General features: G+C 41.3%; 1 protein-coding gene across 2 annotated transcripts in view; it reads right to left on the bottom strand.

The window, feature by feature from the left end:
- The window catches only part of myo16 (myosin XVI), a 774,098-nt gene that overhangs the window by 596,105 nt on the left and 152,878 nt on the right, over positions 1-25,115 (bottom strand). For both annotated transcript variants that reach the window (XM_051926297.1, XM_051926296.1), the window contains exon 2: positions 14,787-15,050. In XM_051926297.1, the coding sequence (XP_051782257.1) occupies positions 14,787-15,012 (226 nt within the window). In that variant the 5' untranslated portion in view covers positions 15,013-15,050. The remainder of the gene's footprint in view (positions 1-14,786; positions 15,051-25,115) is intronic.

Genomic DNA, 25,115 nt, shown 5'->3' with positions numbered 1-25,115 from the left:
AAAACAGAGATAAAACAACAATAATTATAGCAATCTTGTTAATAAACTTTCCTAAACAGAAAACTCTTTAGCTGTTTTTTAAAACAGCCCACAATCTGCTGTGTTCTTCGCCGATCATCACTAGTGATAACGTTAGTAGGACTTTAGAGAAATGTCCAGTCTCAGCTTGATGTTATTTTAGACAATTGCTTTGAACAGAATGGATGAGCTTGTTGGGCTGAGTGGCCTGCTATTGTCAAATGTTTTCAAATATTTTAAAATATAACATCTAAACAAGTGTAAAAAAAAAAATGGTTATGTAAGATTTGATCCAAGAGCTGTTCTTCCAAGATCACCTTCTGGGCTCATCAGAGGTATGTAATACCACTCTGGCATGAGAGGAGGCGCCGTCACTAACAGCATCATCATCTCCTTCTAGCTTCACAGCTCTGAGAACACGCCCAGTGAGGGCACCTGACTCCGCCCCTTCCAGGTGGAGTCCTATAAAGCCAGACATCCCCAGAAAGAGGTGTCTGTGCCTATGACACCCCGTGTAGTGGCAAAGTTGGCACCAGACTACACAGTGGGTGTCTTGTAGTTCAGGACCAGAATCGAGAGATGGCAGACATGGAGACACACACACCGGCACAAAAAACAGGTGGTATTTCCAAAAAACAAAAGTGGGTTTAATTTACAGGTGCACCGAGCCACCGTGCTTCAGACAACAGAAGTTGGAGATGGAACGTTAACCTCAAACAAAACCACAAGAAATGGCCACAACCTAGCAAAATGTAAAAGAAATATATACAGACATGGACATATTTGTTGGTCCCCTTATGACTCATTGGAAAAGTGCTGTAAGCCTCCTGAAAACTGATTAAATGAAAAGCCAGTGTCCCCTGTGTCCCTGCATGCCGACGAGATGTCATCAAGTAAAGCAAAGCACGTAAAGGAAGAGATAGATAGATAGATAGATAGATAGATAGATAGATAGATAGATAGATAGATAGATAGATAGATAGATAGATAGATAGATAGATAGATAGATTTAGGTCCATAAATATTTGGACAGAGACGTTTTTCTAATTTTGTTTCTGTACATTACCACAATGAATTTTAAATGAAACAACTCAGATGCAGTTGAAGTGCAGACTTTCAGCTTTAATTCAGTGGGTGAACAAAACGATTACATAAAAATGTGAGGCAACTAAAGCATTTTGTGAACACAATCTCTTCATTTCAGGGGCTCAAAAGTAATTGGACAAATTAAATAACTGGAAATCAAATGTTCATTTCTAATACTTGATTGAAAACCCTTTGCTGGCAATGACAGCCTGAAGTCTTGAACTCCTGGACATCACCAGATGTTGGGTTTCCTCCTTCTTAATGCTCTGCCAGGCCTTTACTGCAGCGGCTTTCAGTTGCTGTTTGTTTGTGGGCCTTTCTGTCTGAAGTTTAGTCTTCAACAAGTGAAACGCCTGCTCAATTGGGTTAAGATCAGGTGACTGACTTGGCCATTCAAGAATTGTCCACTTCTTTGCTTTAATAAACTCCTGGGTTGCTTTGGCTGTATGTTTTGGGTCATTGTCCATCTGTATCATGAATCAATTTGACTGCTGTATTTCGCTGGATTTGAGCAGACAGTATGTCTCTGAACACCTCAGAATTCATTCGGCTGCTTCTGTCCTGTGTCACATCATCAATAAACACGAGTGTCCCAGTGCCACTGGCAGCCATGCACGCCCAAGCCATCACACTGCCTCCCTCCACCGTGTTTTACAGATGATGTGGTGTGCTTTGGATAATGAGCTGTTCCACGTCTTCTCCATACTTTTTTCTTGCCATCATTCTGGTAGAGGTTGATCTTGGTTTCATCTGTCCAAAGAATGTTTTTCCAGAACTGTGCTGGCTTTCTTAGATGTTCTTTAGCAAAGTCCAATCTAGCCTTTCTATTCTTGAGACTTATGAGTGGCTTGCACCTTGCAGTGCACCCTCTATATTTACTTTCATGCAGTCTTCTCTTTATGGTAGACTTGGATATCGATACGCCTACCCCCTGGAGAGTGATGTTCACTTGGTTGGCTGTTGTGAAGGGGTTTCTCTTCACCATGGAAATGATTCTGCGATCATCCACCACTGTTGTCTTCCGTGGACGTCCAGGTCTTTTTGCGTTGCTGAGTTCACCAGTGCTTGCTTTCTTTCTCAGGATATACCAAACTGTACATTTTGCCACTCGTAAAATTGTAGCAATTTCTCCGATGGGTTTTTTCTGTTTTCACAGCTTAAGGATGGCTTCTTTCACCTGCATGGAGAGCTCCTTTGACCGCATGTTGTCTGTTCACAGCAAAATCTTCCACATGCAAGCACCACACCTCAAATCAACTCCAGGCCTTTTATCTGCTTAATTGATAAGGACATAACGACCGACTTGCCCACACCTGACCATGAAATATCCTTTGGGTCAATTGTCCAATTATTTTTGAGCCCCAGAAATGAAGGGATTGTGTTAACAAAATGCTTTAGTTGCCTTACATTTTTATACAATCGTTTTGTTCACCCCACTGAATTAAAGCTGAAAGTCTGCACTTCAACTGCATCGGAGTTGTTTCATTTAAAATTCATTGTGGTACAGAACCAAAATTAGAAAAACGTTGTCTGTGTCCAAATATTTATGGACCTAACTGTAGATAGATAGATAGATAGATAGATAGATAGATAGATAGATAGATAGATAGATAGATAGATAGATAGATAGATAGATAGATAGATAGATAGATAGATGTGAAAGGCACTATATAATATAGATAGATAGATCTTTATCGTCATTGTCACTTTTACAAAGGAACAATGAAATTGAAGGTGCAGTCGACAAGACAAGACAAGAAGAGAGAAAATAATAACAAACACAATAGTGTCGTAGATCAAGTGCTGCTTATTCTACAAAGATCTTCTAAAATGGCCTGGACACATTTGTTGGGACCCCTAGAATAGATCCTAAATAATTGGATTTGAGGGATTTTTGAGGGATTTTTCAAACTCCCTGTTTTCTTGAATTCATATCACAAACATCTACAATCGGAGACAAATTGTCACTCTGCTGTTTGGTGCCATTGTGTGTCCCACACTGAACATGGACCAGAGAAAGCAAAGGAGGGATTTTTCTGAGGAGATCAGAAAGACCAGCATGTTAAAGGCAAAGGCGAGAAGACCACCCTCTCCAAGCAGCTTGATGTTTCTGTCACAACATTTGCAAATATTATGAAGAAGTTGAAGGTCCTTGAGACTGTAGCCCACCCCCCTGGAGTCGGCCACAACAGAAAGATTGACACCCATAGTGGGGAGAAGAAGAGTGAGAATGGCAGACAAAAAGCCAAGGACAACTTCCAAAGAGACCCAAGGTGAAGGTCGAGGGTCCATCAGCGTCTGATCCCACCGTCTGTCGCTTTTTGAGTGACAGAGGGCTCAATGGAAGAAGACCCAGAAGGACTTCACCATTGAACGAAAAAACATTAAAAAGCCCAGACTGGAATTTTCTAAAGAAGCTGCAATCCTTCTGGGAGAAAGTCCTGTGAACAGATGAGGCAAAACTGGAGCTTTTTGGCCAAGTCATGTCACCTCAATGTCCACAGATGAGGACATGAAGCTTTCAAAGATTAAGCTGCTTGGTGTGTCTGAGCCAATTCTGCACCCGTCTACACCCTACACCCTGAACTGCCACTTCTTTCAGCCTGATGCCCAACCTCTCGTGTGGCACCTCATTAAATGCTTCCTGAAATTCATGATAAATAATCTCATCTGCTCCACTCTGGTCGTATCCTTTTGTTGCGTCCTTATAGAATTCCATCATGGTAGTAAAACATGACCTCCTTCTTCTGAACCCATGCTGACTCTCCATTCAAACTCCTGTTCTTGCCATGTATTTCTCAATCTTCTCTTTAATAATTCCTTCCATTAATTTCCCTGGGATGCACGTTAAGCTTACTGGCCTTTAGTGGCTTGGATCTGCCTGGTCACCGTTTTCATATAACAGGATCATATTTGCCATTTTCCAGCACTTGGGAATTTTCCCAAAAATGTGCATGAAGGGTTTAGATCTGCACTCGTTAACCTCCTCAAGATCTTGAGGGTAAATATTACCATGCTCCGGCGATTTGTTTGATGTCATCCAGTTTAATCTGAGCAGCTCTTCTCTCTCTACGATTTCCAGATATACCTCAGTATCTCCTCACTAACCTCCTTGTTCATTTCTCCCCCTTAATGATCCCTGGAGATTACGTCTCATTACGATAAAGTCACAGAGTTGGGTTCTTGACAGGAATAAGCCAAGTTGTAGCAGATGCAACCTGTCATTTGCATCAATTATGATGAATATTTGACATGAAACAGGGGGCTTTATGTGCTAATTAGGAAGGAAACGTGACAGCAGAGAACCCCGAGACGTCTGCCTGCTGAACTGGCAATATGAAGAAAACAAACAGCAAATAATTAAGAACGAAAGAGGAATAGATTTTGACTACAGGGCCTCAAAAGTCCACTGGCCGTTATTCAAATTCAATTTAAGTTCCAATGCAATGACCATGCAAATCTCCGATTTTCTAGGAGCTGGCATGAAAAATCACCTTTATTTAATCACTAGAATAATTAAGAAAAAAAAAAAGAACTAATTAAGTGAAAGGCTGTTACATTCTTCCAAAGGAAATTCAATTTACATAATAACAGATGAGAAGCACAGGCTGGGGTTTCATTACATTGTCTTCTTGCATGGGAAAAATTAGAAGAAAAGCACACCATCATAACACGTTTAAAAAATATTGGCCTTTCGCTGTATATACAAAAATTAATTATCAGGAAATATACATTTAAAAAAAAGTGGTTGTTTGTGAATTTCCCCTTGGGATTAATAAAGTATCTATCTATCTATCTATCTATCTATCTATCTATCTATCTATCTATCTATCTATCTATCATTAAGAAACAACATCAGATAATCGTGAATCAGCCGAACCATGTAGAGGGATCTGAATAGAATACAGACAGGCTTGGACAGACGAAACCCACCTTAATAAAAGGACATGTGACCGTGTGCCCGTCCAGTTGGTATGTCTGTGTTATCTTCCATTTGGAATGGGATTTGTAAAAGCAGTTCTATAATTTGTGATGTGCCATCTGTTGGAATGAAAAATGCAAAGCATTTTATTACTGCAAATGATTGTGATGCACTATCTATTGGAATGACAAATGCAATGCATTTTATTGCTGCAAATGATGGTGATGCACCATCTACTGGAATGACAAATGCATCTGCAAATAATTGTGATGCACCATTTGTTGGAATGACAAATGCAAAGCATTTTATTACTGCAAATGATTCTGATGCACCATCTGTTGGAATGACAAATGCATCTGCAAATGATTGTGATGCACCATCTGTTGGAATGACAAATGCAATGCATTTTAATATGGCAAATGATTGTGATGCACCATCTGTTGAAATGACAAATACAATGCATTTTATTACATCCAATACTTGGATGGGAGACCAACCAGGTAAAGCTTGGTTTGCTGCTGAAAAGATACTGTATTCAGAGAAATACGAATAACATTGACCCTTGTGAAGGTACAAATTAAATAACAGTGTACCCTGGCTGGAGCGCTGTATGTGGTGTTTGCCAATGAACACCCGGTGATCGAGCGGCCTGAACCTGGCCAGGCTCTGCCCCAAAATGTGGAGATATCTCGTGGGCACTCCACCTGCACGACAAAGGGTGAGGATCAGGTGTGATGCCAGTTTAGTAGTGGGCACAGGTGGGTAAGACTTAGATGGACTAAATCTTAGCAATGAAGACAGGATTTTGCTATAGAGTTGGAAGGGCACACCTACCTGTCAGGGGGGGATGCCATTCTCTCTTGTTTAGGTATGGAGAAATGTGAATTTCCCCTTGGGATTAATAAAGTATCTATCTATGTATTATATAGTGCCTTTCACATCTATCTATCTATCTATCTATCTATCTATCTATCTATCTATCTATCTATCTATCTATCTATCTATCTATCTATCTATCTATCTATCTATCTATCTATCTATCTATCTATCTATCTATCTATCTATCTCACGGCCTGTGAATTAGGAAAAGCAGGTGGGCAAAGCCACCACTTGTGCCAAGCCCTCGGGTGCTCAGCGGTTTTACCCTTTACAGGATTTGGATCTGACTTTGCTAATCAAAGATGAAAGAAAGCAAACGTCAGTGAAGAATAATTTGTTGCATAGAAAGACTGAAGCAGCCATGAACATTGGAAAGGGGTTACGAACGACCTTTCATTTTTTTGGAAGAAGAAGGAGAAGAAAAGAAAGAGAAAGAGAAGAACCCAAGTGAGGATTGTACTCGAGGAAAAATGCCATCCGAAGAGTCACGTCGTCTGGGATTTCCGTTGTTTTAGCGTGATTGGAGATACTTCCATAAACGATGTGAACACCTTAGTTCTGACGCAAACCGTTTTGGTTTTAAATGAACATACACCCTGCTCTCTGTAAAGCTACTGAGCCCCCCCCACATGAGCCCACAGGACGCTGGCAAGTGTGGTTAAATAGTGTGGATTAATTGTAGTCCACTAACACATGGAATGGCATTCTGTTATCGCCATTTCTGAATGTGACTTGTTCCTACAATGATGGGCCATCTCTCCATTTGACAAAAAAAAAAGCTAAACACGCTCCAAGATTCTAAACCGCTAACTACGTCTTTAAAAATCAGCTGAATGTGGCACCCTGGGCACATTTCTCTAATTTATTGTTGTTTTTTTATACTGACAAAGAAAGAATGAAATAAAATTCCAAAGCATTTATTAGAAATATGAATTGCCAGACACCTTCACCCACCGTACATCACAAAAGCCTGTTGCCAACATGTGGGTATTTTGGTGTCCATGGCAACCGGGAATACACCGCCCCACCCAGCTGCCCACACAGCTCCTTCACAGCTCTAATCTAATCGTACGCTCTGAGCGCACCGCGCTGAAACGACTGTGAACAAATCACCAAATATTTGAGCCGAAAGCATTAAACGCACAGGGTGATGGATACATCATCATAATAATAGAAACAAATAGAAAAGCAAAGTATTGGAATCAGCGAGCTGAGGAAGAGGATGAGTGAATGATGACATTGTAATAAACAAACCCTGATTTGATACAAGACCTTCCCCTGCTTCGTCTTCTGTGCGGGGTCCATGTGCTGGACCTTCCCTGTCCATACAGCTCAGTCCTGCACCTCCTCGCCAGTCAGACCCTTTACTTTCAGATCCTCTCCTACTTTATCTTCTGCTTTGGTCTCTTTCGCTTTCTCTTCCTCATATCCATCACTCTTCATCACATGTCCACACCCTACTTTCCAGTACTTTCTTAGCTGTCTCTCCGACTTTTGTTGTACCTCATTTCTTACACTCCACACCTCCATCTCCACATTCTCATTTCTGCCACATCCATCTTCTTCTCCTGCTGTGCCCCCTTTACTGCCCACGTCTCAGCGCCACACATCATTGCTGGTCCTACCACTCTCTTCAAGTCCTCACCTTTAACCTTCAGTCACACGATACTCCTGATACATTCTTCCAGTTCTAGTTTTTCCCTCCACACTGCACTCTATGAGTTACCTCTGCATCTAATTCTTTATCTTGGGCTACCACATCATCATCATCATCATCATCATCATCATCATCATCATCATCATCTTTTCCCACTTCTATGTGGGGTCAATGTGCTTGATCAACCTTCACTATACAGCTCGGTCCTACACCTCCTCATCAGTCAAGTTCTTTTCTTTCAGATCTTCTATTTTATCCATCCACCCCCACTTTGGCCTCCCATACTTCCTCTTCCCCATGTCCATCACTCTTTATCTCATGTCCATACCACTCCACCTTGCTTTCCAGTACTTTCTTAGCTATCTCTCCCACTTTGGTTGTCTCATTTCTTATTCTCCACAACTCCATCTCCACTTTCTCATTTCTACCACACTCACCTTCTTCTTCTGCTGTGCCCCCCTTACTGCCCGGTTTCAGCTCCACACATCATTGCTGGTCCTACCTCACTGGCTTAATAACCTCACCTTCAACCTTCACCTTACTTCTTCAATCACATGATACTTTCTCCCAATTGTGCCATCCACACTGCACTCTATGGGTTATCTCTGCATGTAAGTTCCCATCTTGGTCTGTCTCTTCTTCTTCTTCTTTTTCCACTTCTATGTGGGGTTGATGTAGTTGATCAGCCTTCTTCCATTTCGCTCAGTTCCCCAGTCAGACCCTTTACCTTCACATCTTCTTCTACTTTATCCATCCTCCTCCACTTTTGCCTATTTTGCATTTCTCCTCCCCATGCCCATCACTCTTTTGGCCACATCTTCATTGAGTCTCACATGTCTACACCCTACTTTCCAGTATTTTCTTAGCTATCTCTCCCACTTTGGTTGTCTCATTTCTTATACTCCACAACTCCATCTTCACATACTCATTTTTACCACATCTACCTTTTTCTCCTGCTGTGCCTCCTTTACTGCCCACGTCTCAGCTCCACACAACATTGCTGGTCCTACCACTGGCTTCAAAACTTCACCTTTAAACTTAGCCTTAATTCTTCAATCACACAATACTCCTGATACCTTCACCCAGTTATTCCATCCCAACAATGCACTCTGTGGGTTATCTCTGCATGTAACTTCTCATCTTGGTCTGCCACTTCTTCTTCTTTTCCCACTTCTATGTGGGGTCGATGTGCTTGGTCAGCCCTTATCCATTCAGCTTGGTTCCCCAGTCAGACCCTTAACCTTCAGATCTTCTTCTACTTTATCCATCCTCCTCCTCTTTGGCCTTCCTCACTTTCTGTTTCCCATATCCATTCTCTTTTGCCTACCTATTCCTTGTCTCTCCTCATCACATGTCTCTACCACGTCACCCTACTTTCCAGTACTTTCTTAGCTATCTCTCCGACTTTGGTTGTACCTTTGATTGTCTCAGTTCTTATACTCCACAACTCCATCTCCACATTCACATTTCTGCCACATCCACATTCTTCTGCCTCCTGTGCCCCCTTTACTGCCCATGTCTCAACTCCACACATCATTGCTGGTCCTACCACTGGCTTCAAGTCCTCACCCTTACCCTTTGGTCACAAAATCCTCCTGCTATCTTCTTCTAATTGTCCCATTCACTACTGCACTCAGTAGGTTATCTCTTCATCTAGTTCTCCATCTTGATCCACCACTGATCCTCGATATTTAAACTCCTCCACTCTTTTTAATGGCTCTGCCTGCAGGCTCACTTCTGAATAATGATCATCATCAAACCTCAGATGTTCTGTCTTCTTCTTCACTACACTGGTTACCGATCCCATTTAGAATTGACTTTAAAATCCTACTTATGGTTTACAAAGACTTCAATAATCTGCTCCATCCTATATTTAAGAATTCCTTTCAACTTACACTCCAAATTGTAACCTTAGATCTTCAAATGATGGTCTGCTTAGAATTCCAACAGCTAAACTTAAAAGAAGCGATGAGGGGGCAGCCTTCTGCTGTTATGCACCGCAAATCTGGAATAGCTGACCGATAGAAATTCGCCAGGCTAATACAGTGGAGCACTTTAAAAAAACTGATAAAAGCTCATTATTTGAACATGGCTTTCTCATAACTTCATTTTACTGTAACCCTGATATTCTGCATATGCATTGAATTATCATTTTTATTATGGCTCCACAATCCATACCAACCCCTACTTTCTCTGCTGTTCATTTTCTGTTTTTTCTGTGATCTGCACCCCCATCACCTGATCAAAGCACCGTGATGTCCCTACATTGATGGTTTGAAGGCCAGATGTCCACATGACCGTCATCATCAAGTTCTTCCATTTGAAGTCTGTATACCATGAGGACTGATTGAGGTCATTGATGTTAGGGGGGCTTGGTGGTCTTGTGGCCTCGGTACCCCTGCAGATTTTATTTTTTCTCCAGCTGTCTGGTGTTTTTATAGTTTTTTTCTGTCCTCCTGGCCATCAGACCTTTGTTTATTCTTTGTTACTTAGCATTGCCTAATTTTATTTTTCTATTTTTCTATCTATCTATCTATCTATCTATCTATCTATCTATCTATCTATCTATCTATCTATCTATCTATCTATCTATCTATCTATCTATCTATCTATCTATCTATCTATCTATCTATCTATCTATCTATCTATCTATCTATCTATCTATCTATCTATCTATCTATCTATCTATCTATCTATCTATCTATCTATAGCTTCCACAGTCCTGAATGGGAGGACAGAGCTGATCTCACAAGGCAGGGTGGGACAAGTCCATTAGGGAGCCAACCAAACATTCACCCATAGTCAGTGGGGTAAGTTAGGGGTCACGGGTTAACTAAACCTGTCCATCTTTAGGAAGAAAACTGGATGGAGGCCCAAAAACACACAAGAAGAACCTGCAAACTCGACCAGAACAACAAGTCAGTTCACTGCTGAACGGCACTCTTCACTAAGTGTAGGCTCAGAGGGCCCTGACGGGCCCACAGGTAAAACACAATAACAATGTTCATACATAACAGAATGGGCCCCCGCAAAAACACAGAGAGGGTAAGGCACAGTGGGACATAAAGCAACTTCAAACTGATTAACATCCATGCATCTTAAAAGTACTATAACAGTGCCGACCGGTCCGTCCGCTAAGGATCACGTCAGCGTTGACAGTCCATATTCAGTTGAGCAGCTTCACAGCCAGCCAGGGGGGAGCCTAAAATAAGGAAAGAGCCTGCCCCAGACACACAAACATCAACCAATGCAGCTAAAGATTACAAGCTGTCCTTGCAATGATAGCGAGATATTGAAAAGAGCAATGAAAAAACACAGGGTGGGCTTTGGAAAGCACAGTACAGTGCTAAACTACATCTCCATTAATAATATTATTGGGCTACAAGTGCTTGGGGGGCCATAGCAATGACAGGCTGGACTGGTCTCGGAACACAAAGGGACTGTAGAAGAAAGGGAATGTCAGACATTAGGAGACTGAACACCTTTAAGGGGGTGGTGACAGCCTTTACATCCACCATAACTCTACAATGGCCGGTCTGTGGCATTGCAAAAAGATAAGCCCACCAAACCAACAACCTGGTTATGAAAGAAGGCTCAGTTAATTACAGGCACTGTATAATATATGAGATAGATAGATAGATAGATAGATAGATAGATAGATAGATAGATAGATAGATAGATAGATAGATAGATAGATAGATAGATAGATAGATAGATAGATAGATAGATAGATAGATAGATAGATAGATAGATAGATAGATAGATAGATAGATAGATAGATAGATAGATAGATAGATAGATAGATAGATAGATAGATAGATAGATAGATAGATAGATAGATAGATAGACTGAGAACTTCATTGCCCAAGAGCTACTTAACACAAATAGAAGATCTGTTGGATACAAAGATTTGCCCTTCCAGTGACTGTGGCTTTCCTGCAATTGTGGTGTCACCGGCAGGTGAGTGGAAAGACAATAACACAATAACACAAGTCAAACATCAGACTCAGCTGAAGACGCTTCCTGACACACCGTGGAGAGACAAGCTTACTGTGCCAGAGGGAGCAAAGCCGGCCTGGAGGTCGCTGTACAGGCCACCATTGGCTCATCGGGTGGGGGATCTGCAGTGGAGGCTGTTGCATGGCATTTTAGCGGTCAACTCCTTTTTAGCAATTATTAGTCCTGGGGTTACTGATAATTGTCCCTTTTGTGGTGCAAGGGAAACCGTGTTTCATTGTTTTCTGTTTGTATGAGACTTCAGCCTCTTTTCAATGTGATCAGACATCTAATTGTTAGATTGGGTATTGAATATAACGAGGTGGGCTTCTTGTTTGGGTGGAAGGTAACAAAACAAACAGGGAATAACGTCAACCTGGTGAACTTCATCATAGGTCAAGCAAAACTGACGATATGGAAAACCCGCAGAAATAACATCAGTGGGACTGGGCTTCAGGATACCATTGGGTTCTTCAAAAAGTTATGTAAGAGTAGAATCTTAGTAAAGTTTAATTTTTATAAATGTACAAATAATTTGGAAAGGTTTAGGGAGGTTTGGTGTGTAAAAAGTGTGCTCTGTGAATGTGAGGATGATGAGTTACACTTGATGTTATAATTTTTCCAACATATGCTTAATTAGAGTGTGTTAGGACAGCTTTAATGGGAAATGTTTCTTCATTTGTTATATAGAATAAGATTATTTTTATTTTTCTTTATATATGTTTTGTTTGTTGGGTGATGTGGTATACTGTTTTTTAACAATTATATCAATAAACGTTGTTTTTAAAAAATAATAAAAAAAATAGATAGATAGATAGATAGATAGATAGATAGATAGATAGATAGATAGATAGATAGATAGATAGATAGATATGAAAGGCACTATATGATAGATAGATAGATAGATAGATAGATAGATAGATAGATAGATAGATAGATAGATAGATAGATAGATAGATAGATAGATAGATATGAAAGGCACTATATAACACTAGATAGATAGATAGATAGATAGATAGATAGATAGATAGATAGATAGATAGATAGATAGATAGATAGATAGATAGATAGATATGAAAGGCACTATATGATAGATAGATAGATAGATAGATAGATAGATAGATAGATAGATAGATAGATAGATAGATAGATAGATAGATAGATAGATAGATAGATAGATTGGAAAGGCACTATATAATAGATTGAAGGATAATATACTTTACAAATAGGTGCCTACTTTCCCCATCTGTCTACCTATCAATGCATCATACTGTGCATTTCCATTGTACAAGTCTGTTAGATAAATAAACTGCCTTTCCTATCATCAATACATTACACAGTGCCATTCATACCTACATATCTATTAAAAAGTGTCATTTCTATTTTGTATAGTAGTTTTCAAATCTATGTGTTGTGTACTGTATTTCCTTATGTATCTAACTGCATTTTTGTTACATAGATAGGGAATATGCCATATACTGTACTTAACTATCTGTCTATTTTTCCCATGTTTTATAGTGCTTTTCATATATATCTATTTAAGGAAAAGAAAGCTAGATGGATAGATAAAGCGGAAAGACAGTATACAAAACTGAGATATGGAAAGTACTACATAAGACAGGAAAGGCACTGTTTAACAGATATATAGACAGTTAAAGGCACAATGTGATGTCTCAGTAATTAGTAAAGGCAGTGTATAATGCAAAGATAAATGAGAAAAACACTATACAGTATGTATTCGATAGATAGATAAAGGAAATGTGATAGATAGATAGATAGATAGATAGATAGATAGATAGATAGATAGATAGATAGATAGATAGATAGATAGATAGATAGATAGATAGATAGATAGATAGATAGATAGATAGGAAAGGCACTATATAACACTAGATAGATAGATAGATAGATAGATAGATAGATAGATAGATAGATAGATAGATAGATAGATAGATAGATAGATAGATAGATAGATAGATAGATAGATAGATAGATAGATAGATAGATAGATAGATAGATATGAAAGGCACTATATGATAGATAGATAGATAGATAGATAGATAGATAGATAGATAGATAGATAGATAGATAGATAGATAGATAGATAGATAGATAGATAGATAGATAGATAGATAGATAGATTGGAAAGGCACTATATAATAGATTGAAGGATAATATACTTTACAAATAGGTGCCTACTTTCCCCATCTGTCTACCTATCAATGCATCATACTGTGCATTTCCATTGTACAAGTCTGTTAGATAAATAAACTGCCTTTCCTATCATCAATACATTACACAGTGCCATTCATACCTACATATCTATTAAAAAGTGTCATTTCTATTTTGTATAGTAGTTTTCAAATCTATGTGTTGTGTACTGTATTTCCTTATGTATCTAACTGCATTTTTGTTACATAGATAGGGAATATGCCATATACTGTACTTAACTATCTGTCTATTTTTCCCATGTTTTATAGTGCTTTTCATATATATCTATTTAAGGAAAAGAAAGCTAGATGGATAGATAAAGCGGAAAGACAGTATACAAAACTGAGATATGGAAAGTACTACATAAGACAGGAAAGGCACTGTTTAACAGATATATAGACAGTTAAAGGCACAATGTGATGTCTCAGTAATTAGTAAAGGCAGTGTATAATGCAAAGATAAATGAGAAAAACACTATACAGTATGTATTCGATAGATAGATAAAGGAAATGTGATAGATAGATAGATAGATAGATAGATAGATAGATAGATAGATAGATAGATAGATAGATAGATAGATAGATAGGAAAGGCACTATATAATAGCGCTATATTACATAGGTTACATACATATTAATTTCTGGATGAAAATTCCCTTTTATCAGCAGCAACATGCACACAAAATGCAGAGGAAAGCGTTTAAAGAAAGTAGAGAGTGTGACCTAAGTGTAAGACCCAGAACTGTACCTAATGTATTACAATAATAGCAGTTATGGTTTACTAATATAAATATTATCCTTGTACCTGTGTGTCTGATATAACTGGCTGGGTGAACTCAGGTGGGCTCTCTAATAATTTTTCCTCACTCAGGACTTGTAATAAAACAAACAGCAGGAATATCAGGATTGAGGCCGTTTGGCTTTCCTTCTTCATGCTCTCTGCCGCTGACGTCGTACATTCCAAGCCCTGCAGTAATCCGATGAGCCCCGATGCGTGTTTATGTTTATTTATCACGTACCTTCTTTGTCGTTATGGTTTATGATCGCGTCCTGAATCATCTCCGACGGCCCGAAGTGAACTCGATGTTTCCTGTTGTGCTTCCCTTTGCCTTTGAGTCCTGAGTGCTTGTTCAGGGTCTTCTCGCGCTCATGGTAGGCTTTCACCTGCTCCAAGCGCATTCGCTTCAACAGCCGCTGCCTTTGGCCGAGGGGCAGGGACTCCAATAAGCACTGGTCGATTTCCATGTCATGAGACCGAAAAACATTACATAGCTGAAAGCAACCTGTTGGAGAAAAATTACAACAATTAAAACCCTTGTAGTTAAAGGTCAATGTTCATTTGATTTTTCTCAGAACCTTGACCTTAATCATAGCTGGTTTATCCATACAGTCTTAAGTTTTTTCCCCACCAGATTGTAATAAGTGAACTACTCTACTGGTCTGGTGAGATCCACACAACAAATCCATGCAAAACACAAGACGCAATTTTTGCAACAGCAGATGATTGCACAAAAATATTTGCAGAAGCACACAAAAGGGAAAGCACTGCACCATGAAGTGGTGATTATTGGGGGGTGACATTTCGAGTGACTTTCCTGCATGCAAGATAAGCCAACAGCTATATGAAGAACTTGGAAGAGAGGGACTCCTGTGTTTAATTTGCAGATTCATGCCGTACATTATATAGTGACTTTCTTACTTTCTCATTTATTAATAATAGTTAATAATTCTTTACATTAATATGGCTCATTTTTCACTACTCAAAGTGCTTTTCATAGACAGTGGGAAGCCACTTCAGCCAACACCAATGTGCAGCATCCACCTGGATGCAACAGAGGACATTTTTGCACCAGTACACTCACTACACATGACCTGTTAGGCGGTGAAATGGTGAGAGACAGTTAGCCAATCAGAGACTTGGGATAATTAGGGGGCCAGAATGACCAGGCCGCGATGGGGCAATTTATCCTGGACATCAGGATACACCTTACTCTTTACTCTTTAATGACCACAAAGAGTCAGAACCTCAGTTTTACATCTCATCCCATTAAGGATGGCACCATTTGTACAGCACAGCGTCCCGGTCACTGCACTGGGATCAACACCCAGACCTGAGGGTAAACACCTCAACCAACAGCAACCCAAGCTATTCCTAGATGGTCTCCCATCTAAGTGCTGTCCGGGACCATAAATGCTTAGCTTCGGGTGGACAACCTCTTCTGAGGTGCAGGTGCTGTGGCTCTTCTTGTATTAATGAGTTGTTAAGGCATCTTCGTCAGAAATACATGTCAGATGTATGACAGTTGTGTCTTGTCATGCATGTCAGAAATACTCAAAGTTGCGGGGGCTTCAGCCCACATTCATCAAGAATCTCAAAATTACTCCAAAGAGTCTAACTAGGATGATGTTTGTGAGACATGGACGTTATCCAGTGACCTGAGATGAAGACTGGACTCCTTCAGTACTGTGTCTCTCTGGAAAATCCTTGAGTCCCGCTGGTTTGATTTTGTGTTGCTCATGGAGTCCCGAATGAGGCACATGACCTGCATTGTGAGGGAGCATCAGTTACGGCACTACAGCCATGTGGCGCGATTACCCGAGGGTGATCCAGCTCGTAAGATCCTAATTGTTGGGGACCCAAGTGGCTGGACCAGGCCAAGGGGTCACCCACATAACACCTGGCTGTGGCAGATAGAGGGTCATTTCTGGAGGGTTGGACTGGACTGTGTGTCTGCCTAGGGGGTTGCCAACCGGGGTCCCGAGTTGTTTCGTCATGTAGTGGGTGTGGCAACGCGCTGGAGCAGTGCATGCTCCCCAACTTGACTTGACTTGATAATTATGCAATCATAGTCTTCAACTCAGCACAGTAATTCCAAACCATCGTTACATTCCTGGATGTTTTGCAGTCCGGTAATGACGAACATATGCAGCACCTTTTGTGTTTTTTGTCCACTTTTGCTTCTGTAAGAAGCTGTTTCAGGTGATGAGGCTTGTTACTGTTTCACTCTTTAGAGCTTGCTGCTGCTGCCTGCCCTGCTTCACTTTCAACCTTCTCCTCCTGGTGTGATCTCTGACCCTCTATGATTCCTTACCCAGAACATCTGGGATCTGATGGCATCAGAAGTCTCACTCTGCACTGCCTTATTCTCATCATTTGACACCTTGCCCCATGCTCCTCAGTCTTTCTCTCTCTTTCTCTCCAACTCATTTTCTACCATCAACAACAGGGACTCTTTCAAGGGCTTCCTGAACTAATAAACGTGAGCTGATTTTGTTTCTAATTTCTTAGTTCTCAACTAAGCAGCAACACAATAGAAATGCAGTTGTAATAATACCTTGTGTGCTTTTTTGCCCACTTTTGCTTCTGGAAGGATCTGTTTTGGGTCATTCGATCCTGTGCAACTTCTGCAGCTATTTGCCACCTTCATCTTCAATCTTCTCAACCTCCTCAATCTTGTCTGAGCCCTGCCTCTCTACAATTACCTGCCCATACCATTCATGATTTAGTGGTATCAGAAGTATCACGCTGTACTGCCTTTCTCTGTTGTTCATCGTTTGTCTCCCAGCTGCATTCTTCTCACTTTCAGAAGTATCCCGCTGTACTACATCTCTCTCCAACTCAGTGCTATCAGCAACAGGTCTCTTTCAAGGTTTTCCAATGCTGATAGCCATTTTGTTCAATTTCTTTTCTTTCCTCTCACCTCTCTAAACTAGTAAATGCTTACATAAAAAACAACAAGATAGAAACTTAGATGTAATGAACATATAGGGATACCAAGAAATCCTGAAAAAGGAATGTTTTGTTCAAGCACTTTTTACAAACACAGCACTTAAAATGAAAATAACTGAACACCAGCAAAACCAAGGAGCTGGTGGTGGATTATAGGAGGACCAGGCCCCTCATGGACCCCGTGATAGTCAGAGGTGACTGTGTGCAGAGGGTGCAGACCTATAAATACTTGGGAGTGCAGCTGGATGATAAACTGGACTGGACTGCCAATACTGATGATCTGTGTAAGAGAGGACAGAGCCGGCTATACTTCCTTAGAAGGCTGACGTCCTTCAACATCTGCAATAAGATGCTGCAGATGTTCTATCAGACGGTTGTGGCGAGTGCCCTCTTCTATGCGGTGGTGTGCTGGGGGGGCAGCATAAAGAAGAGGGATGCCTCACACCTGGACAAACTGGTGAGGAAGGCAGGCTCTATTGTAGGCACGGAGCTGGACAGTTTGACATCCATGGCAGAGCGACGGGCGCTGAGCAGACTCCTGTTAATCATGGAGAATCCACAGCATACACTGAACAGGATCATCTCCAGACAGAGGAGCAGCTTCAGCGACAGACTGCTGTCACCGTCCTGCTCCACTGACAGACTGAGGAGATCGTTCCTCCCCCAAACTATGCGACTCTTCAATTCCACCTGGGGGGGTAAACATTAAAATTATACAAAGTTATTGTCTGTCTGTATTACCTGCATTGTTATCGGCATTGTTATCACTCTTTAATTTAATATTGTGATGTCCCTACATTGATGGTTTGAAGGCCAGATGTCCACATGACCGTCATCATCAAGTTCTTCCATTTGAAGTCTGTATACCATGAGGACTGATTGAGGTCACTGATGTTAGGGGGGCTTGGTGGTCTCGTGGCCTCGGAACCCCTGCAGATTTTGTTTTTTCTCCAGCCGTCTGGTGTTTTTATAGTTTTTTTCTGTCCTCCTGGCCATCAGACCTTTCTTTATTCTTTGTTACGTAGCATTGCCTAATTTTATTTTTATATTTTTATTTTTTCTTTCTTCATTTTGTAAAGCACTTTGAGCTACAGCATTAGAATGAAAATGTGCTCTAGAAATAAATGTTATCTATCTATCTATCTATCTATCTATCTATCTATCTATCTATCTATCTATCTATCTATCTATCTATCTATCTATCTATCTATCTATCTATCTATCTATCTATCTATCTATCTATCTATCTATCTATCTATCTATCTATCTATCTATCTATCTATCTATCTATCTTAAAAGGTGCTTTAAAAATACCGTCACTTTACTGCTTTTGGGGTTGCTAGTGACCCTATACGTTTTGGCTATTGTAGGAAGAGGACAGGGGTATCGGTAGGAAAGGAGAGACAGTTTCCTAGCCGGACAGGAGGCCAGAACAGAAGGATAGATGGGTTGGCCAGCTGGATGAAAAAATAACATTGTGCCTGGGCAGACTACTGTGTTGTTTGGACCAGTGGAAGTGTGGAAGCGTAAAATACGCCGAAGATTCTGCACCTTGAAAGAAGGCTTTAGTAGTCGAAGGATAGGCAAACAGAGTAATTAGCTTCATTGCAATAAAACAATAACACAGACTCAACCCAATTAGGCCAAACTGAGCTGAGCCCTGAACAAGCCAAAAGTTACAGTTAATATAATCATTTCTTATCATCTTGACCTCGCTCAAAACAGCTCATTCACTGCTAAATCTGACTCCTCACTCAGGCTGGCCCCTTGCAGGCCCTCTCAGAAACCACCAATATTTTTATGTTAAGCCATTCATTATCTTTTTCTTACTTTCCTTAGAACATTAGAACACTCTAGACGAGAACAGGCCATTCAGCCCAACAAAGCTCGCCAGTCCTCTCCACTTATTTCTTCCAAAAAAACATCAAGTCGAGTTTTGAAAGTCCCTAAAGTCTTACTGTCCACCACACTACTTGGTTGCTTATTCCAAGTGTCTGTCGTTCTTTGTGTAAAGAAAAACTTCCTAATGTTTGTGTGAAATTTACCCTTAATTCACAAGCTTCCAATTGTGTCCCCATCTTCTTGATGAACTCATTTTAAAGTCGCCGTCTCGATCCACTGTACTAATTCCCTTCATAATATTAAACACTTCAATCATGTCACCTCTTAATCTTCCATCCATCCATCCATTTTCCAACCCGCTGAATCTGAACACAGGGTCACGGGGGTCTGCTGGAGCCAATCCCAGCCAACACAGGGCACAAGGCAGGAACCAATCCCGGGCAGGGTGCAAACACCTCTTAATCTTTCTTTTGCTTAAACTATAAAGGCTCAGCTCTTTTAATCATTCTCATAATTCAACCCCTGTAGCCCTGAATCAGCCTAGTCGCTCTCCTCTGGACCCCCACTAGTGCTGCTATGTCCTTTTTGTAGCCTGGAGACCCAAACTGCACACAGGACTCCAGATGAGGCCTCACCAGTGTGTTATAAAGCTTGAGTAGAATCTCCTGTGATTTGTACTGCACACATCAAGGCGCTATATAACGTGACATTCTGTTAGCCTTCTTAATGGCATCTGAACACTGTTGGGAAGTTGATAGCTTAGAGTCCACTATGACTCCTAAATCCTTCTCATGAGGTGGACTCTCGATTTTCCGACCACCCATTGTGTATTCAAACCTCACATTTTTACTTCCTATATGTAATAATTTACATTTACTGACATTAAATTTCATCTGCTACAAATCTGCCCAAGCCTGTCTGCTGTCCAAGTCCTTCTGTAATGATATAACGGATTCCAAATTATCTGCTAATCCACCTATCTTGGTATCATCTGCAAACTTAACCAGCTTGTTCTTTATATTCCTATCTAAATCATTTCTATATAATAGCAGCGCTGCGGTGGGTTGGCACCCTGCCCAGGATTGGTTCCTGCCTTGTGCCCTGTGTTGGCTGGGATTGGCTCCAGCAGACCCCCGTGACCCTGTGTTCGGATTCAGCGGGTTGGAAAATGGATGGATGGATGGATAATAGCAGCGGCCCCTCCACTGACCCCTGCTGGTCACCACTCTTAACATCACCCAATTCTGATGAGGTTCCTCACACCATCACTCTCTGCTTCCTGTGTCTGACCAATTCTACACCCATCTAAAAACATCACCCTGAACTGCCACTTCTTTTAATTTGATGCCCAACCTCTCATGTGGCACCTTATCAAATGCTTTCTGAAAGTCCAGATATATAATCATCATCTGCTCCACTCTTGTCGTATCCTTCTGTTGCTTACTCATAGAATTCCAGCCTGTTAGTAAAACACATCCTCCTTCTTCTGACCCCATGCTGACTGTCCTGTCCTTGCCAGGTGTTGCTCAATCTTATCCTTAATAATTCCTTCCATTCATTTTCCTGTGATGTACGTTAAACTTACTGGCTTATAGTTACTTGGATCTGCCCTCTCACCCTTTTTATATAATGGGATTATATTTGCCATTTTCCAGTCCTTCGGAATCTCTCCAGTGTGCAGGGACTTCCTAGAAATATGTGTCAAGGGTTTATATCTGTACTCACTAACATCCTTAAGAACTCGAGTGTAAATATTATCTGGTCCTGGTGATTTGTTTGACTTCAGCTTATTTAATCTGAGCAGCACTTCTCCCTCTACATTTCCAAATCCCTCAGTACCTCCTTAGTAGTCCCTGTTACTGCTCTGAGGTTATCCACTTGCTCAATTGTAAACACCTCAGAAAAATGTAAGTTTAGGGCATTCGCTATTTCATTGTCTGTATCTTTTAATTCCCCTTTACTATTTCTGATGCACTTGACTGTTCTTTTACTACTAAAATAATCAAAGAATCTCTTATGGTCGTCTTTCACCTTATCTGCTATACTAGTCATTTAGCCCGTTACAATAACGGGCGCTAGAACAGTAGTGCATAAACATTAGTAGGAACAGTCTATATTAAACGGCAAGGGACTTTGACCTCATTCTGTTTGTTGGTCGTATTTTCTTTCTTTCAGCCTTTCTTTTGTTGATGTTTACTTGCTGAGCTGACCGATCTTTGTGTGCCGCCGCCGTGTATTGTGTGTCTTTAATTTTCTGTGACAGTAATACTGTCTTGTACGGCTCTATTCAATAAGGGCACGCACAAAAAGGCGAGCTTCAAAAGGGCGACCTCAATTGAGCTCGGCGAATAAAGGCGTTCGCAGATAATTTAGTTCAAATGGCTCTGGAATATGTGAAGAACAACAAAGGTGCAGATCTTTATTTACGCGTGCCTTTATTCGCTGCGCCCAATTGAGGTCGCCCTTTTGAGGCTCGCCTTTTTGTGCGCGCCATTATTGAAGGATACCGTCTTGTACATCCGCTGGTTTGTACGTCCGTAATATACCTGTAATTTTCTCTGGCGGTAATACAGGCGTGCGCGTCGGTAATATGCCTTTAATATCCTCTGACAGTAATACTGGCTTGTATGTGGCTGTAATATGCGTCACTGTATTGTGTACCTTTAATTTCCTCTCGCAGTAATACTGGTTTGTATTTCCGTAAAACGCCTCTAACTTTCTCTGACAGTAATATCGCGCATCGCACCGTGCCCCACGCATGCGCACTTCACCAGAAGACACCCACACACGGACACCTGGACGCACACAGGGATTTAATTCATAGAATATCAGCCAATCAAAACACTGATGTAAACGTACCAACCAACCAACCAACCAACAGACAGACATGCTGAAATATATATATATAGATTTCTCTCCAACTGTCTTTTAGCCTGCCTGATCTCATATGCTCTACGAATCACTTTGTAGTCTTATTAGTCTTATATGCCTTATAAAGCAGTGTTTTCATTTGCAACTTCTTTTTTAAATCTTTATTAATCCACCGTGTAGTTTTTTTAATTTCCTATTAATTCCAAATTTAGGTATGTAGCTTATTTCCTATCTGGCCTTCAAACGGCTGGTGTTCCCCCTTCTCCGACCCCAGGCTGTCTCCATTCATCATTCTAAATTGTCCCTAGTGTGTGCTTGGTGTGTGTGTGTGTGCCCTGCAGTGGGCTGGCACCCTACCCGGGGTTTGTTCCTGCCTTGCACCCTGTGTTGGCTGGGACTGGCTCCAGCAGACCCCCGTGACCCTGTGTTAGGATATAGTAACCAGTTCTTTATAGCTCTATAGTACATTTGAAACCCGTGTATACATACCTTGGGTCACTAGCAACCCGTGACTTCATGTTTATAGCTATCATGGGATTATATGATACAGTGAGAACACAAACATGCCTCATTCATTTAATCTTCAACAATTTACTACCAAAACAATCAAAATTGATTTAAAATTAATTTATTATGATCATTTATTTGCCTAAAATGTAAAGGGTTGCTAGTGACCCCAAATGCGGTAAAATGTCAGTTTTTTTTTCACATGTGCATTTTAAGTGTTGTGTTTGTAAATAGCGCTTGAACAAAACATGCCTTTTTCAGAATTTCTTTGTATCTCTTGTGACGGACCCCCCCACCCCCCACTCTCCTTCTCTATATGTTCCAGGGGAGCAAGCATGGGCTGTGCAGTACCTCCCCCGAACCACTTGGTGGCAGCCTCCCATGGGTGACTGTGGTGCCTCAGATACCCGCAGGGCTCTATGGGAGATGGAGTTCTCCACAGCCCTGTTGGGATCCGGGGTGGCCACCAGGAGGCACTGCATGGGTTCTTGGTCCCGTCTGGGCTGTAGTTCAGCCACAGCCGGAGGTGCAAATCGGAGGCAGGTGGCCAAGCACCTGAAGCACTTCCAGGTGAGCTATAAAAGGGGCCAGCAGCCACCACTCCGGAAGCCTGAGTCGGGAGGAGGAGGACAACGCTTGCTGGGAGGAGTGTGCTTTTGGGACTGTGCTGTGGCTGAGGAGCATGGAGAAGACGTGCCCCACAGGTGAAGAAAAATAAATCTTTATTGGTTTTTATACGTGCCTCTGATGTCTGTCTGTGTTGGGTCGGGTGCATATATAATGCCTTTATTACACTCTACTGTATACATTCATTACTGCTGTGTTTCTCTCTCACTACCTTTAATTAAGTATTTTCAACTTTAGAGATGTAAGAAATAAGGAAAGATATGCCACAAAGCGTATCAGCACAGAAAGCCCTTGTCATTGATAGCAGATTATGATTCAGAGAGAGAGACAGTACAGAGGGATACTTTTGATGCCATCAAATCCTGAATGTTGAGGGCAAAAAAGGTGCAGAGCTCAGATGAGGAAGAGGTTGAAGACAAAGGGGGCAAACTTCTGCAGAGGCTGCACAGAATGAAATGGCATAAGTCACATGACCTAAAACAGCTTCTCTCAGAAGCAAAAGTGGACAAAGCAAAAAACCAAGATATTACGGCGACTGTGTTTCTACCGTGTTGCTGATTATTTAGGCATTTAGGAGTTTAGAGAACTAAATGATAAGAAATAAAGCTCCGCGGATGCACATTAGCATAGGACACCCTTGAAGGAGTCCCTGTCATTGACAGCAGATGACGAGTCAAAGAGAGAAGCATGCAGCAGGGAGACAAATGATGAAGAACAAAGTAAGACAGTACAGAGTGAGACTTCTGATGCCATCAGATCTTGAATGTTCTCGGCAGGGGATTGCAGAGGGGCAGAGATCAGACGACAAGGAGAAGGGATATACAGAATACACCGTATGAAGAATAAATGATCAAAACTCATAGTACTGGATGATGAATGGACTGCAAGCAAGGCAAACTGGAGCTGCGTGACCTAATCCTGATTAAACAAGCCAACAACTGGGCCCACCTGAACTGGAACCTTTTGGCACTTTAACCTTCTTGAACAAATTATAAAACCCAAGACTGCTATTCCATCCATCCATCCATCCATTATCCAACCCGCAATATCCTAACTACAGAGTTATGTGGGTCTGCTGGAGCCAATCCCAGCCAACACAGGGTGCAAGGTAGGAAATAAACCCTGGGCAGGGCGCCATCCCACCACAGGGCACACACACACCCACACACCAAGCACACACTAGGGACAATTTAGAATCGCCAACCCACCTAACCTGCATGTCTTTGGACTGTGGGGAGAAACCGGAGCACCCGGAGGAAACCCACACAGAGAGGAGCCGGGAAGCGAACCTGGGTGTCCTAACTGCGAGGCAGCAGCGCTACCATTGTGCCACCATGCCGCCCAAGACTGCTACTCATTCATTTAAATTCTTCCATCTCAAACCACACATAAATGCTTACACAGGCCATAATTCTACCTGTTAACATCTTTATTTGATATTTTACATCATTTAACTAATATTAGTGCAGACTACTAGATATTTGCCAGTGGCCATGCCAGCTGCACTTCAGGAGAGGTCATCCACTTGAAGTTAAGCCTATTCAGGCCTGGCCAGATGGGAGACCATCTGGGAAAAAGCTTGGAGCTGCTGCTGGAAGAGGTGTTGGTGAAGCCAGCAGGTGGCACTTAGTCTTAGTGTGAATCCCAAAGCTACCAGAGCAATAACGGGGACACCATGCTGTAAATATGGTGCCGTCCTTCACATGACATGTAAAACTGAGATCTTGACTGTCTGTGGTCTTTAAAGATCCCAGGGCACCCTTTGTAAAGA

The sequence above is a fragment of the Erpetoichthys calabaricus genome, chromosome 4, assembly GCF_900747795.2.
Source record: "Erpetoichthys calabaricus chromosome 4, fErpCal1.3, whole genome shotgun sequence".
Lineage (NCBI taxonomy): Eukaryota > Metazoa > Chordata > Cladistia > Polypteriformes > Polypteridae > Erpetoichthys > Erpetoichthys calabaricus.
This window is presented reverse-complemented; position numbering and strand designations above follow the sequence as displayed.